The 25,816-nt window shown below is 42.6% G+C and overlaps 1 protein-coding gene across 1 annotated transcript in view; it reads left to right on the forward strand.

Moving 5' to 3' along the window:
- The first annotated feature begins 2,782 nt into the window (after window positions 1–2,782).
- CHST9 (carbohydrate sulfotransferase 9) overlaps window positions 2,783–25,816 on the forward strand; it is a 51,219-nt gene continuing 28,185 nt past the window's right edge. Inside the window, exons 1-3 of the mRNA XM_032595334.1 lie at window positions 2,783–2,794; window positions 4,503–4,740; window positions 24,589–24,626. Coding sequence (XP_032451225.1) covers window positions 2,783–2,794; window positions 4,503–4,740; window positions 24,589–24,626 — 288 coding nt within the window. The remainder of the gene's footprint in view (window positions 2,795–4,502; window positions 4,741–24,588; window positions 24,627–25,816) is intronic.

Here is a 25,816-nt window from a genome sequence, read left to right on the forward strand (position 1 = left end):
GTCCTCATTTGTAAAATGAAAATAATAATACCCGCTCTGCCTACTGATGGGTTCTTGGGAGGATAGGACTGTGAAGGTGTTTGAAAGCTGCCAGGGGCGCCTGGGTGGCTCAGTCAGTTGAGCCTCCGACTTCAGCTCAGGTCACGATCTCGCGGTCCATGAGTTCGAGCCCCGCATCGGGCTCTGGGCTGATGGCTCAGAGCCCGGAGCCTGCTTCCGATTCTGTGTCTCCTCTCTCTCTGCCCCTCCCCCATTCATGCTCTGTCTCTCTGTCTCAAAAATAAATAAACGTTAAAAAAAAAAATTAAAAAAAAAAAAAAAAGAAAGCTGCCAAACATAAGGAAACTTAACTTTTTAACTTAATACTAAAATCACAGGTAGGCTTTCAGAGGAAACCAACTCAAAGCCGTTTTAAGGTAGAGAAAACATGGGGCGCCTGGGTGGTTCAGTCAGTTAAGCGTCCAGCTTTGGCTCAGGTCATGATCTCACGGTTCCTGAGTTCAAACCCCACGTCAGGCTCTCTGCTGACAAAACGGAGCCTGCTTCAGATTCTCTCTCTCTCTCTCTCTGCCCTCCCCCACTCACGCGTGCTCTCTCTCTCACTCTCTCTGTCTCAAATAAATACACATTAAAAAAAAAAGATTCAGAAAACATACTTCACACCTTGGTCTCCTCCTACGTTTTTCCCCCCACATTCCTCATGTCACTCTCATCTAAATGTTTGTTCTAAGTAGCCCATCAGTGTGCCAGAGAGTCACAAGAGAAAATAGGAAGTGCAGCTTTCGCCTCTATGTCTTAGCTACTAACCATTCTCGATCTGGTCGGAGAACTTTGCTGTGCCTACTAATGCCTACCAGTGTGTGCTGCCTGTATCTAAGCCCTGATTTTCATTTTGTCACTCCCTCATTTCTTTTATTTCAGAATGTATTAGGCTTTAAAACTTCAAGAGGGAAATAGACTTCTCAGGGAGATCTGGGTCATAGATCATAGTTCAAATCTTATACTTCACATTTTGTGATATTGACACAAATTGATGGAACACAACATAACAGAGCCAAAAAAACATGTGGCCCAGATGGTGACTTGACTAGAAACATCTCAATGTGTCTGAAAGATCATGGCATGTGTGCAAAGTTTCTTTCCACAGAGGCCCTACGAGATTCATGATAAGATTTTATTTTTAATAAGGACCTAATTAGAAGGCTCAGCATGACAGAGTTAGGAGACATGAGTAGCCAGTACTGTTTGGTACAGAAAGTATTTGTCAAGCATTTAGGCGCCAGGGATAAAAGGAAGAATAATACATAGCCCCTGGTGGAGGAAACAGATACAAAAACGGATCATTAAAATCGAATATGGTGAGCGCTGAACATGCCCAGAACGATGGCATCCAGTCTGGGGTTCAAAACACACTTCGCCGGGGTGCCTGAGTGGCTCATTCGGTTGAGCATCGACTTTGGCTCGGGTCGTGATCTCGTGGTTTGTGGGTTCGAGCCCCACATCGGGCTCTGTGCTGACAGCTCAGAGCCTGGAGCCTGCTTCGGGTTCTGTGTCTCCCTCTCTCTCCCCATCCCCTGCTCACACTTTCTCTCTCATTCTCAAAAACAAACAATAAGAAAAAATTTTTTAGTAATTTAAAATTTTTTTAAGTTTTTAAAAAATTTTCAAAAAATCACTTTACCATGTAAAATGTCACCTTCTCTAGTTTTTATGAAATACTTGAAAATCTCCTTCAATTCCCATAGGGCCTTTTTTCCACTGATCCAAGTCTTTGCCTCTTTGATTCCAGCTTATCCTTTGGGACTTTTCATTCATTCATTTCTTTGGGCACACACGAGTCAGGTACCTAACACTGCCAGGCGCCATTGTAGAAACTGGGAATCCCACTTAAGACAGATCCAAGCCCAGCCATTTTGTCGGGGAGTTGACATTCTAGTGGTCAGAGGCAGACAACTAACAGAGAATTTAAACTGTGATGGAATTAATCATTGGAAGTGCAGATTGTAAACGGAGCCATGAGGGAAGTACACAGGGGGATGGGACCCTGAACAACCAAGCGAGGACCCCTTAAGCCACGCAGTCAGGGAAGGCCTCCCTAGTGTGAGACATTTGAGCTGAGACATGAGAAGGGTACCCTGGGTGAAGGGAATGCCATCAGCGAGGCTGGAAAGAACTTGAGGGTAATCAAGTGACAGAAAGGAGGCCAGTGTAGTTGAAGTTAGTGAACCAGGTGTCAGAGGTTGAGGCTGGAGGAAGGCAGAGGCCATGGTGGGGGCCGTGGGAAGAAAGCAGATTTCATTCTCAGGGCCATGCAGCGTTTGAAACTAAAACCTCATTTTAAAACATGCACACACCTGAAAGTTAATCTGCAATCAGAGCCCATGGCAAGGAAAAGTGCCATCGGCCTGTGTGAACTGCCATCAGCCCTCTCCTGGAATACTGAACCTTCCAGTGTTCATTATGAAAGAAGATCCTTCTTGAAGTTAAATAAAATATGTCACTTTGCTCGTCAAAACTCTACATGGCTCTCTGCATCATTCAGAATAAAAGCCAGAATCTTTCCAGTGGCTCCCAAGGCCCCACGTGGTCTGGCCTCATCTCCTAGGTCCCTACCCATCCCCATCTGGCCCAGCCACACTAGCTTCCTTGATGTTCGTCAAACCCACACAGATGCTCTCACTGTGGGGTCCCTGCTGCCCCCTCCATCCAGAATCCCCTTTCCTGGGTAGCCTACACTAACTCCTTCCCTTCCTTTGAGTTCTTACTGAATGGCATCGCTTCGATGGACAACCCGGTATATCCTGCCTTCATCTCAACTACAGCCCTTTTTCCTCACTCTACCTATTCTTTCTCCATAACTCTTATCATCTTCTAACGTATTCTGTGGTTTACTTAACTTATTGTCTTTGTCCCCTTCTAGAGTCTAGAATAAGCTCCAAAAGGCAGACATCTTTGTGTGTAGCCATGAGAGCCATCCACTGACAATAGTCTCTCCTTCCAAGTCTACTGTGGGTGCCTATTTTCTTGACTATCTGGTGTAGATAAGGCTCTGTGCCCTTCCTTGGCCAATAGAAGATGAACAGAAAGGGTATGTGCCACGCCTGGGCAGAGCCTTTCATGGCCAGCACACTCTCTGCCACATCCCCTCCTCCCTCTGACACAGCATCCCACACCTTTTAACATGGAGGCTACTCTTTGGGCTGGATCCCCAAGTGAGTGAGTTGAGCAAAATCCCGCTGGCAGCCATTAAAAACCACACAGCATGATCAGGAAGATGAAAGATGAGAGATGGCTTTCATCTTAAGCCACTGTGACCTGGTGATCTTTTCTTACCACATCACCTGACCCGATCTCACTGAGTCTCATTTGTTCACTGATGCTTCCCAGGGACTTAGAACAAAGCCTGGTGTCCGCTATATGCCCAGTAAGTGTTTGCTGAGTGAATTTCTCTGTCCTCGTTCATAAGTTTTTATGTGGCATGTTTTGAATTTAAACATACCGAAGTCAATAGTATCTGGATATAGGGTTCCACTAAGTGTCCTATGACCGACCCCCCACAGTAATCAACATTAAGCACCTACTTCAAAGTGCCTGGGTGGCTCAGTCGGTTAGGTGTCCTACTCTTGGTTTCAGCTCAGGTCATGATCTCACGGTTCATGGGATGGAGCCCCATGTTGGGATCTGTGCTGACAGCGGGGAGCCTGCTTGAGATTCTCTCTCTCTCTCTCTCTCTCTCTCTCTCTCTCTCTCTCTCTCTCCCCCCCCCCACTCTCCCTTTCTGCCCCTCCCCCCCCTCAAAATAAATAAATAAACTTAAGGGAAAAAACATTAGCCACCTTACTACATGAGCTAAGTCTTTCTTAGAGCCCCAGAGGAACACGCTACTGCATCTGTCTTAATGTGGTTGGCAGTCTCATTGCAGAAACGCGACAGGACAAAATCCTGTGCGCCACTGTGCAGCAGCCGGTGATACATCACAAGATTGTCTGAGACTTCAGATGTGGGGGCAGCCATTGAGGGTGAGGCTGGTTAGAGACGGGAATGGGAGGCGACCTCAGCTGGACCTTGAGGACTTGGACAGGCAGGGGAGAGCCAGGGGGAGAGTATCACTGCCTAGAAGAGTAGCATCAATCACACCCAAGTAGGAATAGATTTTGAAATATTAGAAGGTAGCATATACCACCCTGGTCAGAGGCCAGAGTGTACAGCTAGACCAGCTCCATTAAAATCCTGGCTGTGTATGTGCTGGCTCCTTGACTTCAGACAAGTCAATTAACTTCTCTGCGCCTTGACATCTTCATCTGTAAGATGACAGTCACCAAATACTACCTACATCAGAGTGTTGTTGCGAGGGCTAAATGAATTAATAACATGCAGTGTTTAGAACAGCACCTGGCAGAGAGCGAGTGTTGATCTGGAAAGAAGAGTTGAAAATCGCACAGACCTCAGAGTTCGCAGGATCTTGAATCGGAGTTGATGAAACCTAGTGTTTCGTTCTGCAGGCAAAAGTATTTTCCACCAGCAGTTCAAAAGCTTTTTTATCAGAAAACTGTAGAAAGTTCATGTTACAGCAGGGCGAGCAGGGGTTGCAAAGTGGAGGCAGAGAGACCGCTCTGCCGGCAGATGCCATCATCTCGTTGTGGGAAGCTGAAAGCTTGAGCCCCAGTAATGGCTCCAGTACAGAAGAGACGGATGTTGAAGATGTCCTCGAGAAAGTGCTGGAGACCAACCGATGGGCAGGCTAGGTAAGAAAAGAAAGAAGCAGAACTGACCCAAAGGCTTCAGGGTCTGGGTGACTTTGAGATCTAATGATAACACTGACCGAAATGATGAAGGCCAGAGGGGAACAGATTTTAAGAGAAAGATAACAAACTCTATTTTAGACACTGAAGTATCAAGGTCAAGCTATGGAAAAGGAAATCAGATATGAAGCTTAACTAACTTAGAGCTATACTCAGATGTCACTCGGAAACCTTCCCCAAATAGCTGATCTGAGACACCTCCCTCCTCCCTCTCACCGAGTGCCACCACCATAACTTATTTTCTTCATTCCACTTCCTGGCACAACAGTATATTCTATATGTGTTGATTTGCTGATTATTTATCCCCACCCCCCGTCCCGCCCCCCTCTATAATGTAAACTCAGTAAGAACAGTGTCATTTTTGTCCTTATCCATTGCTCTATCCTGAGTCGAGGACAGCAGCTGGCCTGCAGTCTTTCAAAAACTATCTTGTGGAATAAAACCATTTTCATCTGCAGGCAAGATTGCCACATATATACTACCAACCAGAGGTCCTCTTCTGCCTGCACAGAGGCTTCCACCCCTTACATTATTTAGGAATTAATGGAGTGAAGGCAGGGGGAGAGGAATAAAGAAGGAAGATGAGATGGTAAGGCATTAACACACAAAGGTGCACAAATTCAAACAAGAATAGACGAATAGTGAACAGAGCAGAGAGGAGCCCGGACCCCTTTGCTCAAGCATTGCGCCAAAATGAATTTCAAGCATATCAAAGTTTAAAATAAGAAGTCAAAAATAATAACGTGTGTAAGTACTGGAAGGAAATCAACTTTTTTAAACAGCCATGGATTAAGAAACATCTTCTAAGAACGGCATGAAATGCACACAGCATAATGGAACATGTAATCAGTTTACTTCCCAAAGAGTAGAGATGTCCATACAAAATGTATTTCCCACCATCCAAGTCAAAGGACAGCAGAGAGTTAAAAATTCTTCAGAATTTGCACATAAATACCTAGTGCCTTTAATGTGCAGTGAGCTATTACAAATAAAAAGTAGCTGTGGGAGACATGGACAACTGTCAGAAAGGCAATCACCAGTGACTGGTAAATGTAAAAGCATCAACCTCACTCATAATATTTTTTGGCACTTTTTTCCTCTCTCATCATTTTTGAATTCCAGTTAAATCCATGAGTTAGCAACGGCAACAATTTCAAAGCTCGAGAATGCTAAAGGCCAGAGGATGTAGGGAAAACATACGCTCGTGCCTTGTTAGTGGGGATGTACATTTGTGTAGTCATTTGTACAGTCATTTAACAACCAAAATTTTAATTGTTTTTTAATTTTTTTTGACGTTTGTTCATTTTTGAGAGACAGACAGAGACAGAGTGTGAGTTGGGGAGAGGCAGAGAGAGAGGGAGACACAGACTCCCAAGCAGGCTCCAGGCTCTGAGCTGTCAGCACAGAGCCCGACGTGGGGCTCGAACCCACAAACCGCGAGATCATGACCCAAGCTGAAGTCAAACGCTTAACCGTCGGAGCCACCCGGGCGCCCCTAACAGCCAAAATTTTAAAGTTCTAAGGATTTAACCTACAGACTATACTTGTAGTACATAAAGATAAAAGAAAGTTCATTGACAAATTGGTTGTAGTTTAGAAATTTCTAAATGCATACAATAGCTAACTGCTAAAAAAAAAAGTGACGGATACTTTTCAGTAGAATACAATGCAATTATTAAAAACAACAGGGTGTAGCTATATAGACTGACAAAGAGAGGTTTAAAATCCTGGTTAAATGAAAGAAAAAAAAGGGAAGTAGCTAAACACCACATATAGCATGGGCACATTGGTGGTAAAAAGCAAAAGGACAAATCTAAAAGTCCTTGCGTGTGCAACGAAAACGTTCAGAATGCTGTACAAGAAACCATTAACTATGGCTTTCCGTGGGGAGTAGGACTAGGGAGTCAGGTGAGGCTTTTAATTCTCACTTCTTACTTTCTTAATATTGGAAATTTTTTCACAGGGAATGTGACTACTTTTAGAATTTCGTACGAGAAAGAATAAAGCCCTCAACATTTAGTTTACACTATCCTTTCAACCTGTTCCCCAAAAGAGTGTATCTATAGCATTTGCTTGATTATTCCTGAGGTTAAAATTATGTGAATCCTCAGGCTAGCCCAAGATATCTGCCACCTAGAACATTAGATTATGTAGCCTTCCAGAATATTTTAAACTTCTGCAGGAACGTCCATAAATCCTTCGTAGAGAGGAACAATTACAGTCTTGTTTTCTTATCATCAGTGATCACCAAAGAACTAACCAGGGAGAATCTCAAATCCTAAAATAATTCATAGGCCTCCAAATAGCCAACTGCCCTTCACCTGTTTAGTGATACCAACTCAGGATCCTTTCCAGCATCTCCAAGGGAACCAGGAAATTGATGGGACAGCTGTGAAGACATCCTGCCATAACAGGAAGATCTATGTTTAATTCCTTTGGGAGGCCGGACAGTTAATAAACAACTATATGTGTGTATGTGTGTGTGCACATGCAGGTGCGTGCAAGTGGATGTATATGTGGGAGGCAGAGCCAGATTCTAAACCAGTACTGGCATTTTATCAAGGATTCAGTTTAAATCAAGAAATACTGAATACGATATTTCTATTCCTGCCATGTTGTTTCAAAAGAATTTAAGGCAGAGAAATGAAATTCTTTGAATCACCAAAGTACTAGGTCACTATTCTTTCAATTTAAAATGGATCTATACTTCAGTTTTAGAGTGTAAGACAAGAACATACTTTTTCAAGGCTTTGACTCACTTTTGCTGGGCCTGATTTTTTCCAAGGGTTTAAAGGAGACTTCTTCAGGAAAACTGAAAGTGTCCTATCGGTTATAGTTTATCTTTTTTTTTTTTTTTTTTTTTACAGCAGTGGCCATAGAAATCAAAGCTTATATAAAGTATTTCAGGGGCGCCTGGGTGGCTCAGTCGGTTAAGCAGCCGACTTCGGCTCAGGTCATGATCTCACAGTCCGTGAGTTTGAGCCCCGCGTCGGGCTGTGTGCTGATAGCTCAGAGCCTGGAGCCTGTTTCAGATTCTGCGTCTCCCTCTCTCTGACCCTCCCCTGTTCATGCTCTGTCTCTCTCTGTCTCAAAAATAAACGGTAAAAAAATTTTTTTTAAAAAGTATTTCATCTTTTAAGCTTGCCAAAAAAATCCTTACTAGGAATGATTAACAATACTGAATTCTCCTAACTTACACTTCCCACGTTAAATGATCAGTTGGGTCCATCAGCTGGGAATGCTGGAGCCTTCGGAAAGAACAAAACAATTATTTGAAAAGAATAAAAGCAGCATTATGAATAAATTACATATTTTGCTAACAGCCCGAGATAGATCCTATACGGTTGTTCTGTTTCCATTGCCAATCTCATCTCACCGAGTGATAGATTCAGAATTGCAGAGGGTTTTTTCCCACAAGGTTCATTGCTTCAGGATCTTTCCTTGTCCTACTATGGAGATGTTTCCTACCTGAGTCTCTCACTAGGTCTACCAGTCAGCCACAAGCCTCTCTGATCCCTTTGCACATGTTCAGCATCTGATGGTAAGAGCTTGTTGCCGTTGACTTTCCAGGTGCTTAGTGTTGTTGCAGGAGGGGAAGAGAAGAGTGAACGCGTAGTAAGCTCTTCTAGGCACTTGGCACACATTATTCATTTTGTCTTCGTAGCAACACCCTGAAGTCAATCCCATTATTATCCACATCTCTCCAATTTGCAATCTGTGGCTTAGAGATGTTAAATAACTTGCCTAAGGCTGCCCAGCTAATGAGTGGCGGTGCTCAAACTTGAACTCAGGCCTGTGCGTGCCAAAGCCTATGCTACAGGCCAGGGTCAAATTAAAGGGCAAGCCAGATGGCCTGCTGCCCAGGGGTTCCGATCTATAAAAAGCATGGAATGTCACTGGAGTAAATGAATAATATGTTGTTAGTTCACTCAGGTTTCCACACACAACTCTTCATGTAGTTATCAATTGGTTGCACTCCCAGCAAACGGACTGCTCTTGCAAGTGGAAATAACACTCCCTGGGCACCAGTACACGTTTCCTCACACCAGTACGGGTTCATTTTTGTGCAACACAGGGAGAGGTGCACAGTGCAGCTTCCGGCCGTGACCCACCAACCAGGTGACCCTCCTCACCTGAGGCTCAGCGTCCAGTCACAGCTCAGATTTTAAACCCAAATAATGCCTGGCCCAGTGCTATTAGTTGGGAGTGGTTCCTCATATTAAGTTTTACGTTGTTTTAATAAGCTTCTCAAGAAGTCATTTACTTTGGACAAGTAATGAAGGGAAGCAACAGATAACTCTTCAGAACATGAAAAAGGAGGTGTGCCTCTTATTTCCCAGATGAAACGTCCTGCCATCTTGACTCAGCATTACCTCTGACCACTAGACAGGAAGACCTCCCATATTACTTTCCTTGCACATTTGTTGGACCGCCTCTTTCTCATCCTGGTTGCTTTGTGCTCCCTCCTTGTGCAATACCGTGAAATACAGGCTCATTTCCTTTGGCCGTGTTCTAAAAGGGCACCACTCAAAGCCGCTCCTTCTTTAAGACAGGGCTTCCATCATTTCTCACATCACCACACACATAGAAAATGGTGTTACTGGTGTGAAATGCACGTACATTTGTGCGGTAAGCAGACAAGGCTGCTGGAGGTGGGAGGGTGAAGGGCCTAGAGACTTGGGATTTGGGGGGGGGGGGCAGCGCGGGGGTTGGTAACTTAGCACAGCTGTTTCTCTTCACTGTGCCCTCCTGAGAAGCTCTGCCATAAGCAACACTAGATTTTCCATTACTATGATGTGGACCTAGCTTTGATTTTTCTCACAGATCGAGAAAAAGAAAACACATATAAGTGATGTGCACTAAATAGGAAAAAGAAATTTGAAGTTTGAAATGATCGTATTTGTTTCTGGAGGTTAAAAAAAAAAAACTTGAGTGCCATCTTCCCTTCTCTGTCTGCACTTGCATGAATACGTGATTGTCCTTTGCTGAGGTGCTAACCACAAAACCCTCTCAGCCCCCTGTCTGGGACAGGTGCAAACAGACCAAAACAGACCAAAGCAGAGGCAGCCAGTCCTTTCTAGGCACCGGTCCAGGAACCAGATGGGTGGTTGAGAACAAATGTACATTTTATAGAACCAATATCTTAGGAAGGCGGTTAACTGAAACATACAAGACACGAACTGCCTCTAAGTAAACCTATAAATTTTTGCACTAATTTCTTAGTGGCTAAGTTAAATGTGAGCAATGGAATAAAGTACATGATATGGATTTAGATTTGTTCTCCAATTTTTTCCTCATATTAAGAAATAATTGACATATATCACTGTCTAGGTTAAAGTCGTACAGCATGATGGTTTGATTTACGTATATTGTGAAAGGTATATGCAATTTATCTGTGAAACCTATATTGCAATAGGTTCAACTCACATCCATCCTCTCATATGGATACAATAAAAAAAGAAAGAAGAAAAAAATACTTCTCCCGTAATGAGAACTCTTAGCATTTAGTCTTTTAACAGCTTTCCTGCATATTAGACAGCATGTTACCTATAGACATCATGTTATACGTTACATCATAGTACTTATTAATCTAATAACTGGGAGTTTGTACCTTTTAACCACCTTCCTCCAATCCTCCTGCCCCAACCACCACCACCCCCCTTTGTCTCTGGTAACCACCTATCTGATTTCTTTGTCTATGATTTTTGTTTTTTGTTTTTTGTTTTTTAGATTTACATTTAAGTAAGATCATACAGTACTTGCCTTTCTCTCTTCTCCAATGTTTATAAAACTTTAGAGCTTTATTGAATGTCATCGTACTTGTGTTAGCTACATTAAGATCTCATTTGTGCTTCAATTTTCTTATGCTAAGTGAACTTTATGATGTCTCTTTAAATTTATCTAAAATTTTCTTCTTATAAAACCAGGGTTTGGCTGCCCTGGCTATAAATACTTAGGTTGTGCAGTCATTTCCACTGGCCTTCCTACAATTGTGATAAGCAATACTGTACATAATAAAAGTGGCTACATTTATTGAGCACCTACGGTGTGCCAGGCACATTGTGCTAATTATGATACATGCATTATGTCATTCATGAAAGTCAACTCATGAAAGCCTCAAGAGGTAGGTATTATTCTGATAATCCCCATTGTTGAGAAACAAGGTTTAGAGACGTTAAGTAAATTGTCCGAGATCACACAGCTGGTAAATAGAAGAGTTGTGGTACTGGAGCCCATGTTTGTCTGATACCCACGTCTGTGCCGTAATCACTACTTTCTACCATCACAGAATATTCTTTACATTGCAATAAGTGCATACATTCGAAGAGACACATAAAGAATTGTTTCACTTATTGTTTTAATGCTCTTTAAAAATCCAAGCTTGAATCTGTGCCGCCCGGCACCCTAGGGCTCCATGAAGTTATTCCATTTGAACAGCTGGGGGAGCTTGAAGGCAGCTAATCTTTTCATTCTCTGAGTTCTCAGAAATAGACCCAACGGCTTGGTACTAAGCCACCAGCATTAGCTTTTATGACTAGTCCCAGTGATGACTTACCAGGCGCAGACTTCTAGAAGCTTGGAGATACTTCCAGGCCTAACTAAAAGTGTGTGTCTGGAGGAAGACAAGATGTAGAAATAGAGCCAGAGTCTGTGGTGTCCCAGGAGTGGATCTGTGGCAGAGGAGTGAATCTTTTAAGTAATTTATTTATAAAACGAGAGTTTATCAAATACTTGAAGAGAGGCACCATGAGGCAGCAGAAAGCACAGGGCGTGGAGAGGTACACTGGTTGTGCCATATTGTGGATATTTAAAGTATTTACATGGTTCAAAGCTCACAACTATATTTAAATGAGCCTGGGTGGCTCAGTCGGTTAAGGGTCCGACTTCGGCTCAGGTCATGATCTGGTGATCCGTGAGTTTGAGCCCCTCCTGGAGCCTGCTTCAGGTTCTGTGTCTCCGTCTCTCTCTGCCCCTCCCCTGCTCACACTCTGTCTCTCTTTCTCAAAAATAAATATTTAAAAAAAATGTATTCTCAGAGAGGTCTTATTCCCAAACATATTCTCTTCCGCACAGCCCACTCACACCCTTCCCCATAAGGAACTATTTCCGTCTCTGGTTTGTTCCCTCTACCTTCTTTTACAAATATAACCATACAGATATATACACGTTCTTATGTCACAGAGATCTTCTCTACTGTCTTTTTATAACTAAGTAATTCTATATTGTGTGGATGTACATACAGTTGTTTCTAATGGGTTATTTGTTGTCTTTTTCATTACTTGTAAGGGTGTAATGAACAATCATGTGCACATATTCTTTATATTACAGAGGTGTATCTTCAAGGGCGAATCTAGGAGTAGGAGTCAAAAGGTTGATTCAAGAGGCAACTTATTAAGCATTTTGTTAGATGTTGACAGTTCTCCTCCTGAGGGGTTGTCACTGTGCCCCGACTGCCGGCAATGTAAGAGTGACCGGCGGCAACGTAAGAGTGGCCCTTTCCTGACTTGTTCATGTCCTTGATACCACACCCTTGTTAAATTTCTTATACCTTCCTGGCCCCTCTCTTTATCTTTCTGAGCACCTTTCCCTCTGATCACACGTAGCCCCATTTCTTCTCATTCTAGACATCTCATCCCTAGATGCCCCATAGTTACTGAAATGATGTACAAATCAGAACAAGTATTATCTTACCTTCTGAAACTGCTCCTTGGATGGCCCCACCATCCAGATAGACACCAAACTTGGAACCTGCTAATTGTCCTGAGTTCTCCCTCTTACTAATCCATCGAGCAGTTGCTTTTACCTCCTGCACATTTCAGGAACGCATCCCTCCTCTACATCTCAACACCATTTGTCCTCCCCCAGGACCTCCTTGCCTCTCCCCAAGAGCCCTGATATGGTGTTCTCACTTGTCCTCTGCCTCTACCCAGTCCTTCTGAAAATCATCTCAACAGGGTGGCCATGATGAGAGTTTTATAGATTTCAAATTTCTGCCTTGTTTGCAGTCAAGGGCATTGAATTAATTTTCTGTAATCATTGCTGAATAGCTAATTCTTAAAACATACCCAGACTTCAGAAATGCTCTAACGTGTGTGGAAGAAACCTTGGGTAGCAATTTAAAATGAGTAACTCACGGGGGCGCCTGGGTGGCTCAGTCGGTTGAGCATCCGACTTCAGCTCAGGTCACGATCTTGCGGTCCGTGAGTTCGAGCCCTGCGTCGGGCTCTGAGCTGATGGCCCAGAGCCTGGAGCCTGCTTCCGATTCTGTGTCTCCCTCTCTCTCTGCCCCTCCCCTGTTCATGCTCTGGATCTCTCTGTCTCAAAAATAAATAAATGTTAAAAAAAATTTTTAAATGAGTAACTCACGGATTGCTTTCTGAAAGGGACCCTTCACAGGGTCAGTGTTATTACAGAAGAAATATAATGTATCCAGTTATTTCAGAACAGCATCATGCTAGTTTTTATTTAGCAAATATCCTCTAAAAGACAAAAATCTCTATAAGTAGGGAACGTAAACAAAGCCAAGAAGAAGAAATATTCTAGTTACATGAGATTGTGACTGGTGATTCAAACCACCAAAATATTATTGACCTTAACTTGGTTAACAGAGAATGACAGAATTACAAGACAGTGAGAGGAAGTAAATTAGCATCTTAAGTTCTTATTTATACTGTTTCGTGTTTTAAAGGTAAGGAGCATTGTATATACATATAAATATTTTTTTTAAGTTTTGAGGGACAGCACGCGCAAGTGGGGAAGGGGAGAGAGAGAGGCAGAAAAAGAATCCCAAGCAGACTCTGCACTGACGGCACGGAGCCTGACGCGGGGCTCAAACCCACGAACCGTGAGATATGACCTGAGCCAAAACCAGGAGTGGGATGCTTAACCAACGGAGCCACCCAGGTGCCCCTGTGAGGAGAATTATATTGATAGCACTCACTATAGTACTCGAGCAGAATTAATATTTTATTTACCTGCATCATAGAACTCTAAAGATTTATGTTCTCTGTTCTTTCAAGAAAGAAAAATAATGAGATATTTTAAAAGAAAAAATCATATAAAAATTCATGTACAAAATGGTTTAGGGATTTGTGAGTGTGGGTGCCTTGTTCAAATTATGACTTTCATAGTAACAGCCAAACCTAACCAGAGATACATCTTTTCCAAAGGGAAGAAAAATAACAAAAGAAAATTATTCTGTCACCATTGAGAAACAGAATAATCAATGTTTTCCTGCTAAGTGAAAAAAAAAAAAATGGTGAGCTTTAAAACCCAAAAATCTTTTCTTACAAAAAGCAGGAAGCCAGGAATCAATTTTTATTCAAATGAATATTAAATGATTTCCCCCTAATTAATTTAATGATGTAAGTATCTGATTAAAGAAGAATTTGCTATGGTACAACCCTAGATCTTGTTCAGTTTTGTTATTCCTACCCTTTCCTGGGTAGTAAAAAAGGATTCCCACCACAGAATTGATTCATGACACCCTCTCTATGCTATCCTACTGTTCTCCCCATTGCCAACCCCCTCACTCTTGACCCCCACTCCTGGGCTACGAGGGGTGACTGGATATACTTAGGAACTACGAAGTGTACAACAAACTAACAAATGGCAAAATTCCCCAAACTGCCAAAAAATATAGAAAAAGTAAGGGAAATGAAATAAACGTATAAAAATCATGAGCCTCTCCTCCCCAGTGGTATTGTACAGGATAATATCACATCGGTTGATACTGGGAAAATGGTGCCACATGGAGCCACATAAGAGCTGCCTGTTTACACCTGGTCTCTGGTGGCTGAACCACAGACCCACCACATGCCACAGCGTGACCCCAGATCATACAGAGGGACCACCGAAGAAAGCGCAGCCTTCACTCTTTCTCTCCACAGAACTGTAACCTACACTACCCAAACAGACTCTCTGGAGGTATGTTTACATCATGTACAGAGAGCTGGGAGATTGACTAACAATTACAGCACATTAACAATCCTTTCAGCTACTTCTAGCCTTAAGTGAGTAAGTGTTGATGTATGGAAAAGAGGTCATTGAAAAAAAGATCCATAAATACTGTCCGTAGTCTCTAAGACTCTAAAAGTTAGCTAAGAATAACCAGCTCGGTTCAGTGTTGCCGTTCAGTGTTGCTCTTTTGGAAAAATCTTGTTTGGCCCGTTCAGTGTTGCTCTTTTGGAAAAATCTTGTTTGGCTTAAGCTCTTTTTTGAATTTGAAAGAAAACTTCTTTAAGAGCAGTCACCAGCGGCCTGTGGTTTCATCAGTTATAGCTATGTAATGCGACCTCCATAAAAAAACCTGGAAGGACAGAGTTCAGAGAAATTCTAGGTTGGTGAACATGTGCAGATTCAGGGAGAGTGATATGCCCAGAGAGCCTGGAAGCTTCTGTGCCCCTTCCCACATACCTTGCCCTATGCATCTTCCATCGGACTGTTCCTGGGTTATATCCCTTTATAGTAAGCCAGTAATCCAGTAATCCAGTGAGTAAAATATTTCTTAGTTCTGTGAACCTCTCCAGCAAAGTAATCAAACCCGAGGTGGGGGTGTTGGCACTTTGCGTCTATAGCTGGTCAGACAGAAGCACAGAAGACTGCGTAGACTAGCAACTGGCATCTGAAGTGGGGGTTGGGGGGCAGTTGTTTAGGGCTGAGCCCTTAATCTGTGGGATTTGTCACTCTTTCCAGGTAGATAGTGTCCAGACTGAGTTAAATTTGTGGGATACCCAGGCAGCATCCATGGAGAACTGAGTTAATTGTTTAGTGTGTTAAAGAAAAAACACACGTTGGACTAGTGTCAGAATTCGTAGCCTTTGACTCACATCCAGGACCAGTGGATATAAGCTCTGAAACCAGACTTCTAACTTGCTAGTGCCTGATAGTAAATCCTTCTTTTGGCTTACCTTAGTTTAGCTTAGAGGTGGCGTCTCTTCGTGTTCATTGTGAACGATGTAAACTTTGAATTCCATTACCCGAGGAGGCACAAATCATTCAAATATAAATAAGTTACAGGGGCTCCTGGGTGGCTGAGTCGGTTGAGCGTCTGACTTCGGCTCACGTCACGATCCTGCGGTTTGTGGGTTCGAGCCCCGTGTTGGGCTCTGTGCTGACAGCTCAGACCCTGGAGCCTGCTTCCGATTCTGTGTCTCCTTCTCTCCCTGCCCCTCCCCTACTTGTGCTCTGTCTCTCTCTGTCTATCAAAAATAAATAAATGTAAACAAAATTTTTTTTAATATAAATAAGATACAGTGTTTCCCAAAGTTCTGATTTGGTGTTTGTTTCCCTCTCTCTGCTTGTAAAATGAGTCTTGCGTCCTGAGCTCTCCCTGTCATCTCTCTACAGAAGATTGCCTGATACTGACCTCTTTCCTGAGCTCACTTTCTTCATCCTCTAGAATGTCTTACTGGTATTTTAAACTTAACCGACGAGGAACTGAGCTGATGATCCCACCTCCACCGTTACTCACCAAATTTACTGCTTTAAACTGGCTCGATGTCCTTATTTCCACCTTTGCATGAAGCACGTCTTCTCCCAAGGAGCTAAACTTAAGATCTTGGCCATCTCTGAAAACTGACTAGTGTACAGAATTGTTGAATCATTATCAGTGTAGACCTGAAACCAGCATAACACTATGTGCTAGTTATACTTGAATAAAAAAATTGAAAATAAAAAAATACACACAAAACAAGAATAGAAAAAAGATCTTGGCCGTCTTTAATTCCTTTCTTTCCACTCTCCCACTGCCCCAGAGCCCCCATCTGAATTGTTAAGGCTGCTCCACTCACCCAGTTAGTCACCTTCTACTTCTATTCTTGTCTGTGTCCCCCCCTCCTCCAGCCAAAGCACTGTTAGATTAATCTTTAAAAAGATTTGACCAATTTCTGGCTCAAAAAACTTCTTGAGCTCCCTTAGCAAACAAATGTCAAAATTTCTCCCTAAGTATTTAGGGCCCTCCATGGTACTGGTTTATCATACAGGTTTTGCCTTGCCTCTTATTACTCACTAATATACATATAGACTCCTCTGAAGTCAAGTGCAACTATTTGCTACTCTCTGTACATGCCCCATGCACCTCCTAGTTCTGTGTTTTTGTTCACGTTCTTCCTTCTGTGTGAAATACCTTTCCCCCAATCTGCTTCTGCTACTAACCTACCCAGATCAAATGCTATTGCCCTATGAGGCATTCCCAGTTTTTCCCTCCAAACATTACCTCTTCTCTTTTTTTTAAAGTTTATTTATTTTGAGAGGGAGAGCACGAGCAGGGGAGGGGCAGAGAGAGAGAGGGAGAGAGAGAGAGAATCCCAAGCAGGCTCTGCACTGTCAGTGCAGAGCCCGATGCAGGGCTTAAACTCACAAATCGCGAGATCATGACCTGAGCCGAAACCAAGAGTCAGATGCTTAACCGACTGAGCCACCCAGGAGCCCCACCTCTTCTCTTTTTATTTGTGCCACTTCTATGGGAATGTTCGATCTCCCTCATTCTTTCTAGGGCCAAAGAATTTAAGTAACTAGAAACAAACTTAGAAACCATCTGTACTTAAAACATTGTCATTATGCACCAAAGACAAAGCAAAGACCAGAGTAGTGAAGTTATATGCTAAATACGGTACAGCTGGACCAGAAAGACAAAGCCAAGACCTGAAAAGTCTGAAAGCGAATCCATCCCCATTTCTACAGTATCAAGATTTAAATACCTTCTGATCTGAGTGCTTATACACTTTACTAATAATCCCTTACAGCCTCATGATTTCATGGTGTTGCCTTTTTGTTTGGTCATCTTGTTTCCCCTACTTTACTTCTGTGTCTCCAGCACACAAACATATTGTCCAGAATAGATGCTCATTAAAATATTGCTATAGGATCAAATGAATGAATTTTGCTAGAGTCAAAGCATCACCAGGCTTGGGGATAATCTGAAAATCCTTTGGTCTGAAGCCTGTGGCTGTTGAGGGCTCATCCATTCTTGACTTACCCAACATTTTTTGAGTAGTTCAAATTATATCTTTAACTCATAAAATTTGAAAATGTAATTGAGTACCCCAAATATATTTAGAGACAAGAAGAGGAAACCAACATTAATGCATTCATCTCTTAGGCTGAATTAAATTCACTTTGATACTAGATTGTCAACTCAGACTCAAATTATTTAACTGTTATGGAGCCCTCACTCTAGCCATGTCAGACACTTTCTAAAATGAACTAAGGAGTAAGTAATAGCAATCTAATGTTTTGGCTTATACCAGAAAAGGTATCTGGGTACTTTTCTGCCTCTCATACAGGTGTGCGTGTATACACGTATGTGTGCCCACATTGACACAGCCCACGCATACACACGCAATCCACTTGCGCCACAAGTGGATCCACAAGTGGATCTTTGAAAAATGGATTACTGCAACTCCAGAGGGAAATTCTCTGATGGTGGTGCAGAATTAAGTCGTTCATTATTATGACAATTAAATTGTTATCACCATTGTCATTGTTATTGAAAGCCCTGATTGGGTGCCGCCTGCCTTTTTCTGAAGTAGAATTATAAACAATGAGTACCGATTTTTCAAGTGTCAAGAGATCAAGGTAGTAGCTGTAATATGACTACCTGACGATCCGTCTTTCCAGATAGTTCTCAGTGGGGGGTAAAAACAAAGCAGTTAATAGCACTCTTTGGGACAAAGTGGAGAGATAACATGTCTACACTATATATATTGGTACATGGTCTTAGTAGGCATTTGTCACAGAAGCAGACTGACTTCAACCAACAGATTACATCAAACTCATTTTCTAGACAAAGAAACTGAGGCTTGACAGGGAAGGAAGTATCGGCCCAGGGAGAGGGGATCATGAGCTCCTGTAATTCACTTAGCCCCTAGGTTCCTGCACCCCTCATCCTTTTTCCTCTCAGTGTTTCAGGGCATTGTTCCTTCAGTTTGCACTAAGTTGGTTGGAGGTAGGCACCATAGGTTTGATTGATACAGCAATTTGCATCTCAAGGCATCGCTCGATAAATACAGTGCAATGAAAGGCCACTCTCTCACAAACCAATTTCCCCCTCTGGGCTGACTTTAGAAGCTCATTGATGTCACTTCCTTCCTCAGTCAGCAAGTGAATTTTCTTTAATTCTCAAGACCAGCTGTCCATGCTGTCAACAGAAAGTTATTAAAATTCCTTTAAAGTGAATAAAAATAGCCTAAAAGCAAATGTAGTTGGAAACAGGAAAGAATCAGTATGCAAAGTCCACAAACCTCTGAGCAAAATAATGTTGATCCAACCAGAGATTTCAAACATTGTATATTCAAGATGCTAGAAAAAATAATTAAAAGATGCTAAACCACATACTTCTTAATCTTTTATTAGCAAAAGCTTAGGCAGTTACAATTTATCCCCTAAATTCCATTCCTCTTTTTCAGATATGATTTGAATAAACTTGGGAATGACCTAGGTTTTCCTTAAGTGGGATTCCCTCCTTTTTTCTTGCCTTGGCCGGAGAACATTTACATCTCCACCAGCCTAAGACTATCCGTAAGCAAGAGAAAAAAAATTATCATTAGCCGCAATCATAATCACCAGGGCCACAAAATAATTATATATTTTAATTCATTAGAGTTTTAATAGCTCAAGGGAGAAGATGATTTTTCTTACATTTAAATAACTGTAACTCACAGAAATGTCTGGCTTCTGAGCCCCTGTGATCCTCAGCCGACTAAATGACCTCAGTAACTAGAAGCCTGCCCTGTTATCATCTGAATCAGCCCTTGCCTTACCCCTCAATCTCCCAGCATAGCACCTGCCTTGTTGTCTGAACTGGACACGGCCTGGCCACTTCTCCCACCAACAGTCCCCTGCCTCTTCCTCATTCGGACAGATGACACAAATCCTGGACTCAGTCTGACCCTTTGCCAAGGAGACTTGTGCCCAGCCTGTCTTGTCATCCCACGACACAGCCCAGGTTTGTGTCTTGGGTTCCTACATGTAGCTGTAGCTGGGGCTTTCACAGATGTATTACTCTTAAACTTCTGGAAGTCAGACGCTCCAAAATGGTTTCACTAGACCAGAAGAAAAGTACGGCAAGACTGCATACCTTCAGGCGGCTCGAGGGGAGAATCCACTTCCTTCCCTTTGCCCAGTCTGGAGGCTGCCCACATTCCTGGCTCGTGGCCCGTTTCCTCACTGCACCACTCCAGCCCCTGCCTCCCCTTCCCTCTCCCTTTGATTCTCCGTCCTCTCTCTTAGAACAACACTTGTGATTATATTGGGTGCATCCCAATAATCCCAGATAATCTTCCCATCTCAAGACCCTGAACTTAATCATATCTGCAAAGACCCTTTGCCATGGAAGGTACCATATTCACAGGTTTCAGAAATTAGGATGTGGACATTTGGGGGGGGGCGTTATTCTGTTTACCATAATTGCCATGTCAGTTTTCATAACATACAGATATCTTCACTTTAATCATGGGGACAAGCCCAGAGGGCTCCTTTTATAACTTCTCTTTACATTCTGTTCCTTTTCCCACTGTATGTTTGGTAATACCATTATCCATCAGCTCCCCTAGCTGAAAACCTAGGGATGCTCTTGCTCCCTGCTCCCATACTCCCACATCCAGTCAGTCTCCAGAATCCACCTCAGAAAGGCCACCAACTCCAGGCATCCCTCCATCTCTGTTCTCCCTCCCGGGCTGAGACCCTCATCACTCCTGCCTGCACACTGGGCATGCCTGTTGCTCTCTCTGCCACCTGTCTGCCCCTCACCGTCACCCCATCCTCCACACCACCACCAAAACCATCTTTCTCAAGCACAGCTTTGGTCTCCTCACCCCCTGCTGAAAAGCGTCTGCTGGCATCCCACGGCCTGAACACCCCTTCTCAGCCTCACGTCCGTCGTGCCAACAACATCCCATGGCTGTTCTCTTACCCTCCTCCCACGCTCTATACTTCCCACCTGCTGTGCTATATGCTTTCACTCCATTAGCTACTCAGAACACCTCGAGAGTCATCCAGATATACCCTCTTCTTGCCTCTGAGACTGTTCTTCCTGTCACGGTCCTGGGAATGCCCTTCGAATGCCCTTCACTTATCCTTTGCCTGCAAAATTTATTTTAGTCCTCACAAATCTGGAAAGGGGTAGGTATTATGAACTCTTTGTTACAGATGGCCAGACAGGCAGGGCATCAGTTAATGGGCCCCAAATCAAACATCTAGTAAATGGGAGGGCTCTAATTAGATAGGAGGTTGTTGTCTCTCCATTTGCTGGAGTCCAGTGGGCCGCTATATTATTACACGAAGATGATCTGATTGTTTGGGCTCTCATTCTTCTCTCAAATTCCTTCAGATTTCCCTTCGTTCCTAAGGAAACAAAACTAAGATTTTGTAGTGCGGCTGCCATCCCCAGGATCCCCGCCAGCCTATTCTGCAGTCAGCAGCCAAGAGTTGAGTGGTCTTTGAAAAATGCAGATTTGACCCCGCAATTCCAATGTCCCTACCTGGCCCAAATTTCCTTAATGGCTGACTTCCCACTGCTCTTGTAATGATCGTAAATCTCCCCGAGGCATCTACATCACTAGCTGCCCAGCGTCATCTGACATCACACACCCCGACCCTTATTTCTCTACTCTGGCCTTATTGGCTTCCTTTCCAGGCCTTGGACCCCCTAAACTCCCCCTTGTCACATGGCTTTGCACATGCTGTTCCTTCTGCATGGATATTCTCCTCCCTCTTCTTGGCAATACTGATGATCTGATTCAAAAGGCCAAGCTTTTCTCACAAACCATGTTGCCTCTTCTCTAAACATTCGGCATATAATCCAACAAAGAATCTATTAACACATATCAGCCATATCTTATTGGGCAATGCCATTAAAAAGTGAAGGAAATTGGTTCTTATTATCTAAGGACTCCAAGATTGGCCCCTGGCATTTTGTGACAGTGACATGATTAAATAGTCCACTCTTAACACCATCATTCCATTTTGGATGTTCCTTATACTGTATCTCATGTACCACCTTGCCAGATACAGAGCACTTAGTAAACTTTTCAAATACACTTATTTTTGGTTAATTAATTGATAGGTAAATATCGATTATTCATTACATGTCTTTAAAAAAAAAGTCTGGCATGTTTTCTTAAACAACTAAACATGCAGCTACCATAAAATCCAGCAACTGCACTCCTGGGCATTTACCCCAGAGGAGTAAGGACTTGCACTAACCAAAAAACCTGCACACAAATGTTGATAGAAGTTTTATTCATAATAGCTAGAAACTACCGAGATGTCCTTCAATGCGTGAATGGTTAAACACACTTTGATGTTCCTCCACTGGTGAACGGATAAAGAAGATGTGGTACACACACACACACACACACACACACACACACACACACTGGAATCCTACTTGGCTATCAAAAAGAATGAAATCTTACCATTTGCAACAACATGGATAGAGCTAGAGTGTATTACGCTAAGTGAAACAAGTCAGGCAGAGAAAGACAATTCTCATGATTTCACTCATAATGTGGAATTTAAGAAACACAACAGGTGAACATAGGGGTAGGGAAGGGAAAAAAAGATAAAAACAGAGAGGGAGGCAAACCATAAGAGACTCTTAAATACAGAGAGCAAACTGGGGGTTGTAGGAGGGGAGATGAGTAGGGGGATGGGCTAAGTGGGTGATGGGCATTAAGGAGGACACTTGTTGGGATGAGCACAGCGTGTTATATGTAAGTGATGAATCACTGGGTTCTACTCCCGAAACCAAGATTACACTGTATGTTAACTAATTTGAATTTTTAAAAAAATAAATTTTAAATAAATAAATGCATACATCCATAACATATGTTTGTACATCCATACTATGGAATACTACTCCTCAGTGAAAAGGAATGAATGTACAGGAATACACACAGCAACATGGATCTCTGGAGAACCCTGCTGAGAGAGAAAAACCTATCTGAAAGGTTATAAAATGTATGATTCCATTTATATAATATTCTTGAAATGGCAAAACGATAGAAATGGAGAACAGATTAGTGAGTGCCTGGGGCTAAGAGGGAGGAGGTGGGAGGAAATAGGTGTGGCTATAAAAGGACACCTTGAAATATCTCTGTGGTGTCTGAAATGCTCTATCCTGGGGCGCCTGGGTGGCTCGGTTGGTTAAGCGTCCAACTTCGGCTCAGGTCATGATCTCATGGTCCGTGAGTTCGAGCCCCGCGTCAGGCTCTGTGCTGACAGCTCAGAGCCTGGAGCCTGTTTCACATTCTGTGTCTCCCTCTCTCTCTGCCCGTCCCCTGTTCATGCTCTGTCTCTCTCTGTCTCAAAAATAAATAAACGTTAAAAAAAAAAAATGAAATGCTCTATCCTGACTGCCTCAATGCCAGCATCTTGGTTGTGATACTGTGCTATCTATCGCTCTTCCAGATGTCACCACTGGGGGAAACTGGGTAAAGGGACACAGGATCTGTCTGCCTTATTTCCTGCAAATGCAAGTGACTGAACAATTATCTTAATTAAAATTTTAAAAGAATCTGTTTAATAAAGTATGTATCCTACCAAGATGTTCACAAGCCCAGAATACCACAGTGCCATAAAATTTCTTCTCTTTATTTTTTTTTAAGTTTTCTTCACATTTATTCATCTTTGAGAGACAGAAAGAGACAGAGTGTGAGTGGGGGAGGGGCAGAGAGAGAGGGAGACACAGAAGCTGAAGCAGGCTCCAGGCTCTGAGCTGTCAGCATAGAGCCCCACGCAGGACTCGAACTCATGAATCGCGAGATCATGACCTAAGCCAAAGTCAGATGCTTAACTGACTGAGCCACCCAGGTGCCCCTCTTCTCTCTTTCTTGATGGTTGTTTGTTATTTATTATTACTAAGGATTTTTCTTCCCTTTTATTTAAGACATATACAACACTGATCACGTTCAGGTTGTTTTCAACATGGAGGTTTATTATTTTATTTATTTTAATTTTTTAAGTTTATTTCTTTATTTTGAGAGAGAGAGCATGAGCTGGGGAGGGGCAGAGAGAGGGGGATAGAGGATCCAAAGCAGGCTCTGCACTGACAGCAGCGAGCGTAATGCAGGGCTTGAACCCACGAACCCTAAGATTATGACCTGAGCCAAAGTCAGACACTTACCTGACTGAGCCAGCCAAGCACCCTGGAGGTTTATTATTTTAACATCTTTATTCTTTACACTCCCTGTTGCCTTTCATACATTACTCTGTGTTTTGTTTTCTTGTCCTGACCAGGATACTTTTATAAACTGTGGGTTTTCACTTTATTCTCTGCAGTACTGTAACAACAAAGTATAATAATGTCTTTATTATCTTCATAGGTGAGGGAAAAGTTTTTAAAAGTAGCACCTCTGCCACCTGCCACATTAGATGTCCTTGTCTAGTCTTCAAGGTTCCATGAGCTCAGTGTTAGTATTATACTTGAACAGGTTGTCATTGTTTGAAAACCTTGGACTGGCTGTTGTTCAAATTTTTATTCGGTCCTTTTCATCTCTTCACTTCTCCGCCAAAGTTTAATACATTCTTCTGGTATCACCCTTACCGGATTTCCACTCTGTTTTCTATTACCTTTGCCTCATGTGGTTTATGTAGGATTTGGCTTTTTTTTTTTCTTTCATTCCAATTATGGGAGTGATTGTAAAAGTCCATATTGTAAGACAAATGTTTGCTCAGAGAGCCCATGACTGCTTTGGAATTTTGAGTGAGAATAGAGCAGGATCATTACTGCATTTAATTCCTTTTCACACTTTAATGTGACATTTATTTTTGCTTTCTCTTTCAGTGACTAGAGAACAAATCCGGGGACATATCACCAACCAGGTATTTCCTCACTTCTCATAAATTATAATGGAGAATTATGTTTTGGATGTTAATAATCAAGCATTTGTAAATATGAGGGAAAAAAGCTTTGCTAATTATTGGGTATGAGCAATACACATGCTCTTGGTTCTGAAAACAAACAAATTGGTCATACATGGATGACCATGTACTTTCTTTGTCCCCCATCTCATTCCTTCCCTCTGCACATCCACCAAAGGAAACAGTAGAGAAATGAGACTCTGCGAATTCTGATTCGTAAGCTTCCCTCTGAACATAACATGACCTCTGCGTTGATAATATCATGGCTGCAAATAGATACTTTTATCTACTTTTCCCTTAGCTAAAGTGACTCTCCTGTGTGATTTTCCCAAGTTTTAATTTGCCCCGCTGAAAGTCACTCCCTCCCAAACAGTTAAGAACAGAACCCCTAGCAGTAGAAACATGCAAGTTGCTTTCCATTATGGTCTTTGATTTCTAAGCTCAATTAGCCAATGTCTTCCTGGGTGTGTCCCTGTTTTCTTATCCAATCTTGTTACTTTTCATTTACTAGTAAATGAAATCACTCCTCTAACTGTTTTAGGGAGTTGAATAAAGCCACCCCTGAAACCAAGGGAGGCCTTCCCAAACCCTATCTTGCCCAACCCCGCCTCCCCTTTAAATAGGCCAAGAGGGCTGTCAATCTCTGAAGGCTTCCTGTTCCACCAGACTCCAGGAAAGCAGACAGCAGTTTGCTCAGGCTCCACTCACAAACCCAAATCTCCACGTCTTTTGTTTGGTTTGGTTTTCGTACTTCTCCTCTGGCATAAATTATGACTCACCCTTGCCAAGGAGAAGAGTGGTAAGTCTACTTTTATACCAGTCAAGGGTACATTTTCCAAAGGCTTCTAGTGCCCTCCCAAATAAGTTCCAATTCTAGTCCCGTTGTGATTCCACCCAAATTAAGTTCTAGCTTTACCTAATCTGTGCCAGATGCCCAGTAGCTCATCAAGCTCTAAAAATAGTTAACTCATTTGGCTAATGTACTATTGTGCAAGTTCAGCCAGCAAAATTTAATGCTGAGCAGGTACCATTTTGCTTTTCATGTAATTGGAAATGTTGATTCACAGTAACAGCCATCTTTATACTTGAAAATGCTGTCATTGTGCAATGGCAAGACCAGTTAGCTGTTTCAAATAGTTTATTTGCTTTTC

This window comes from Lynx canadensis, chromosome D3, assembly GCF_007474595.2.
Source record: "Lynx canadensis isolate LIC74 chromosome D3, mLynCan4.pri.v2, whole genome shotgun sequence".
Lineage (NCBI taxonomy): Eukaryota > Metazoa > Chordata > Mammalia > Carnivora > Felidae > Lynx > Lynx canadensis.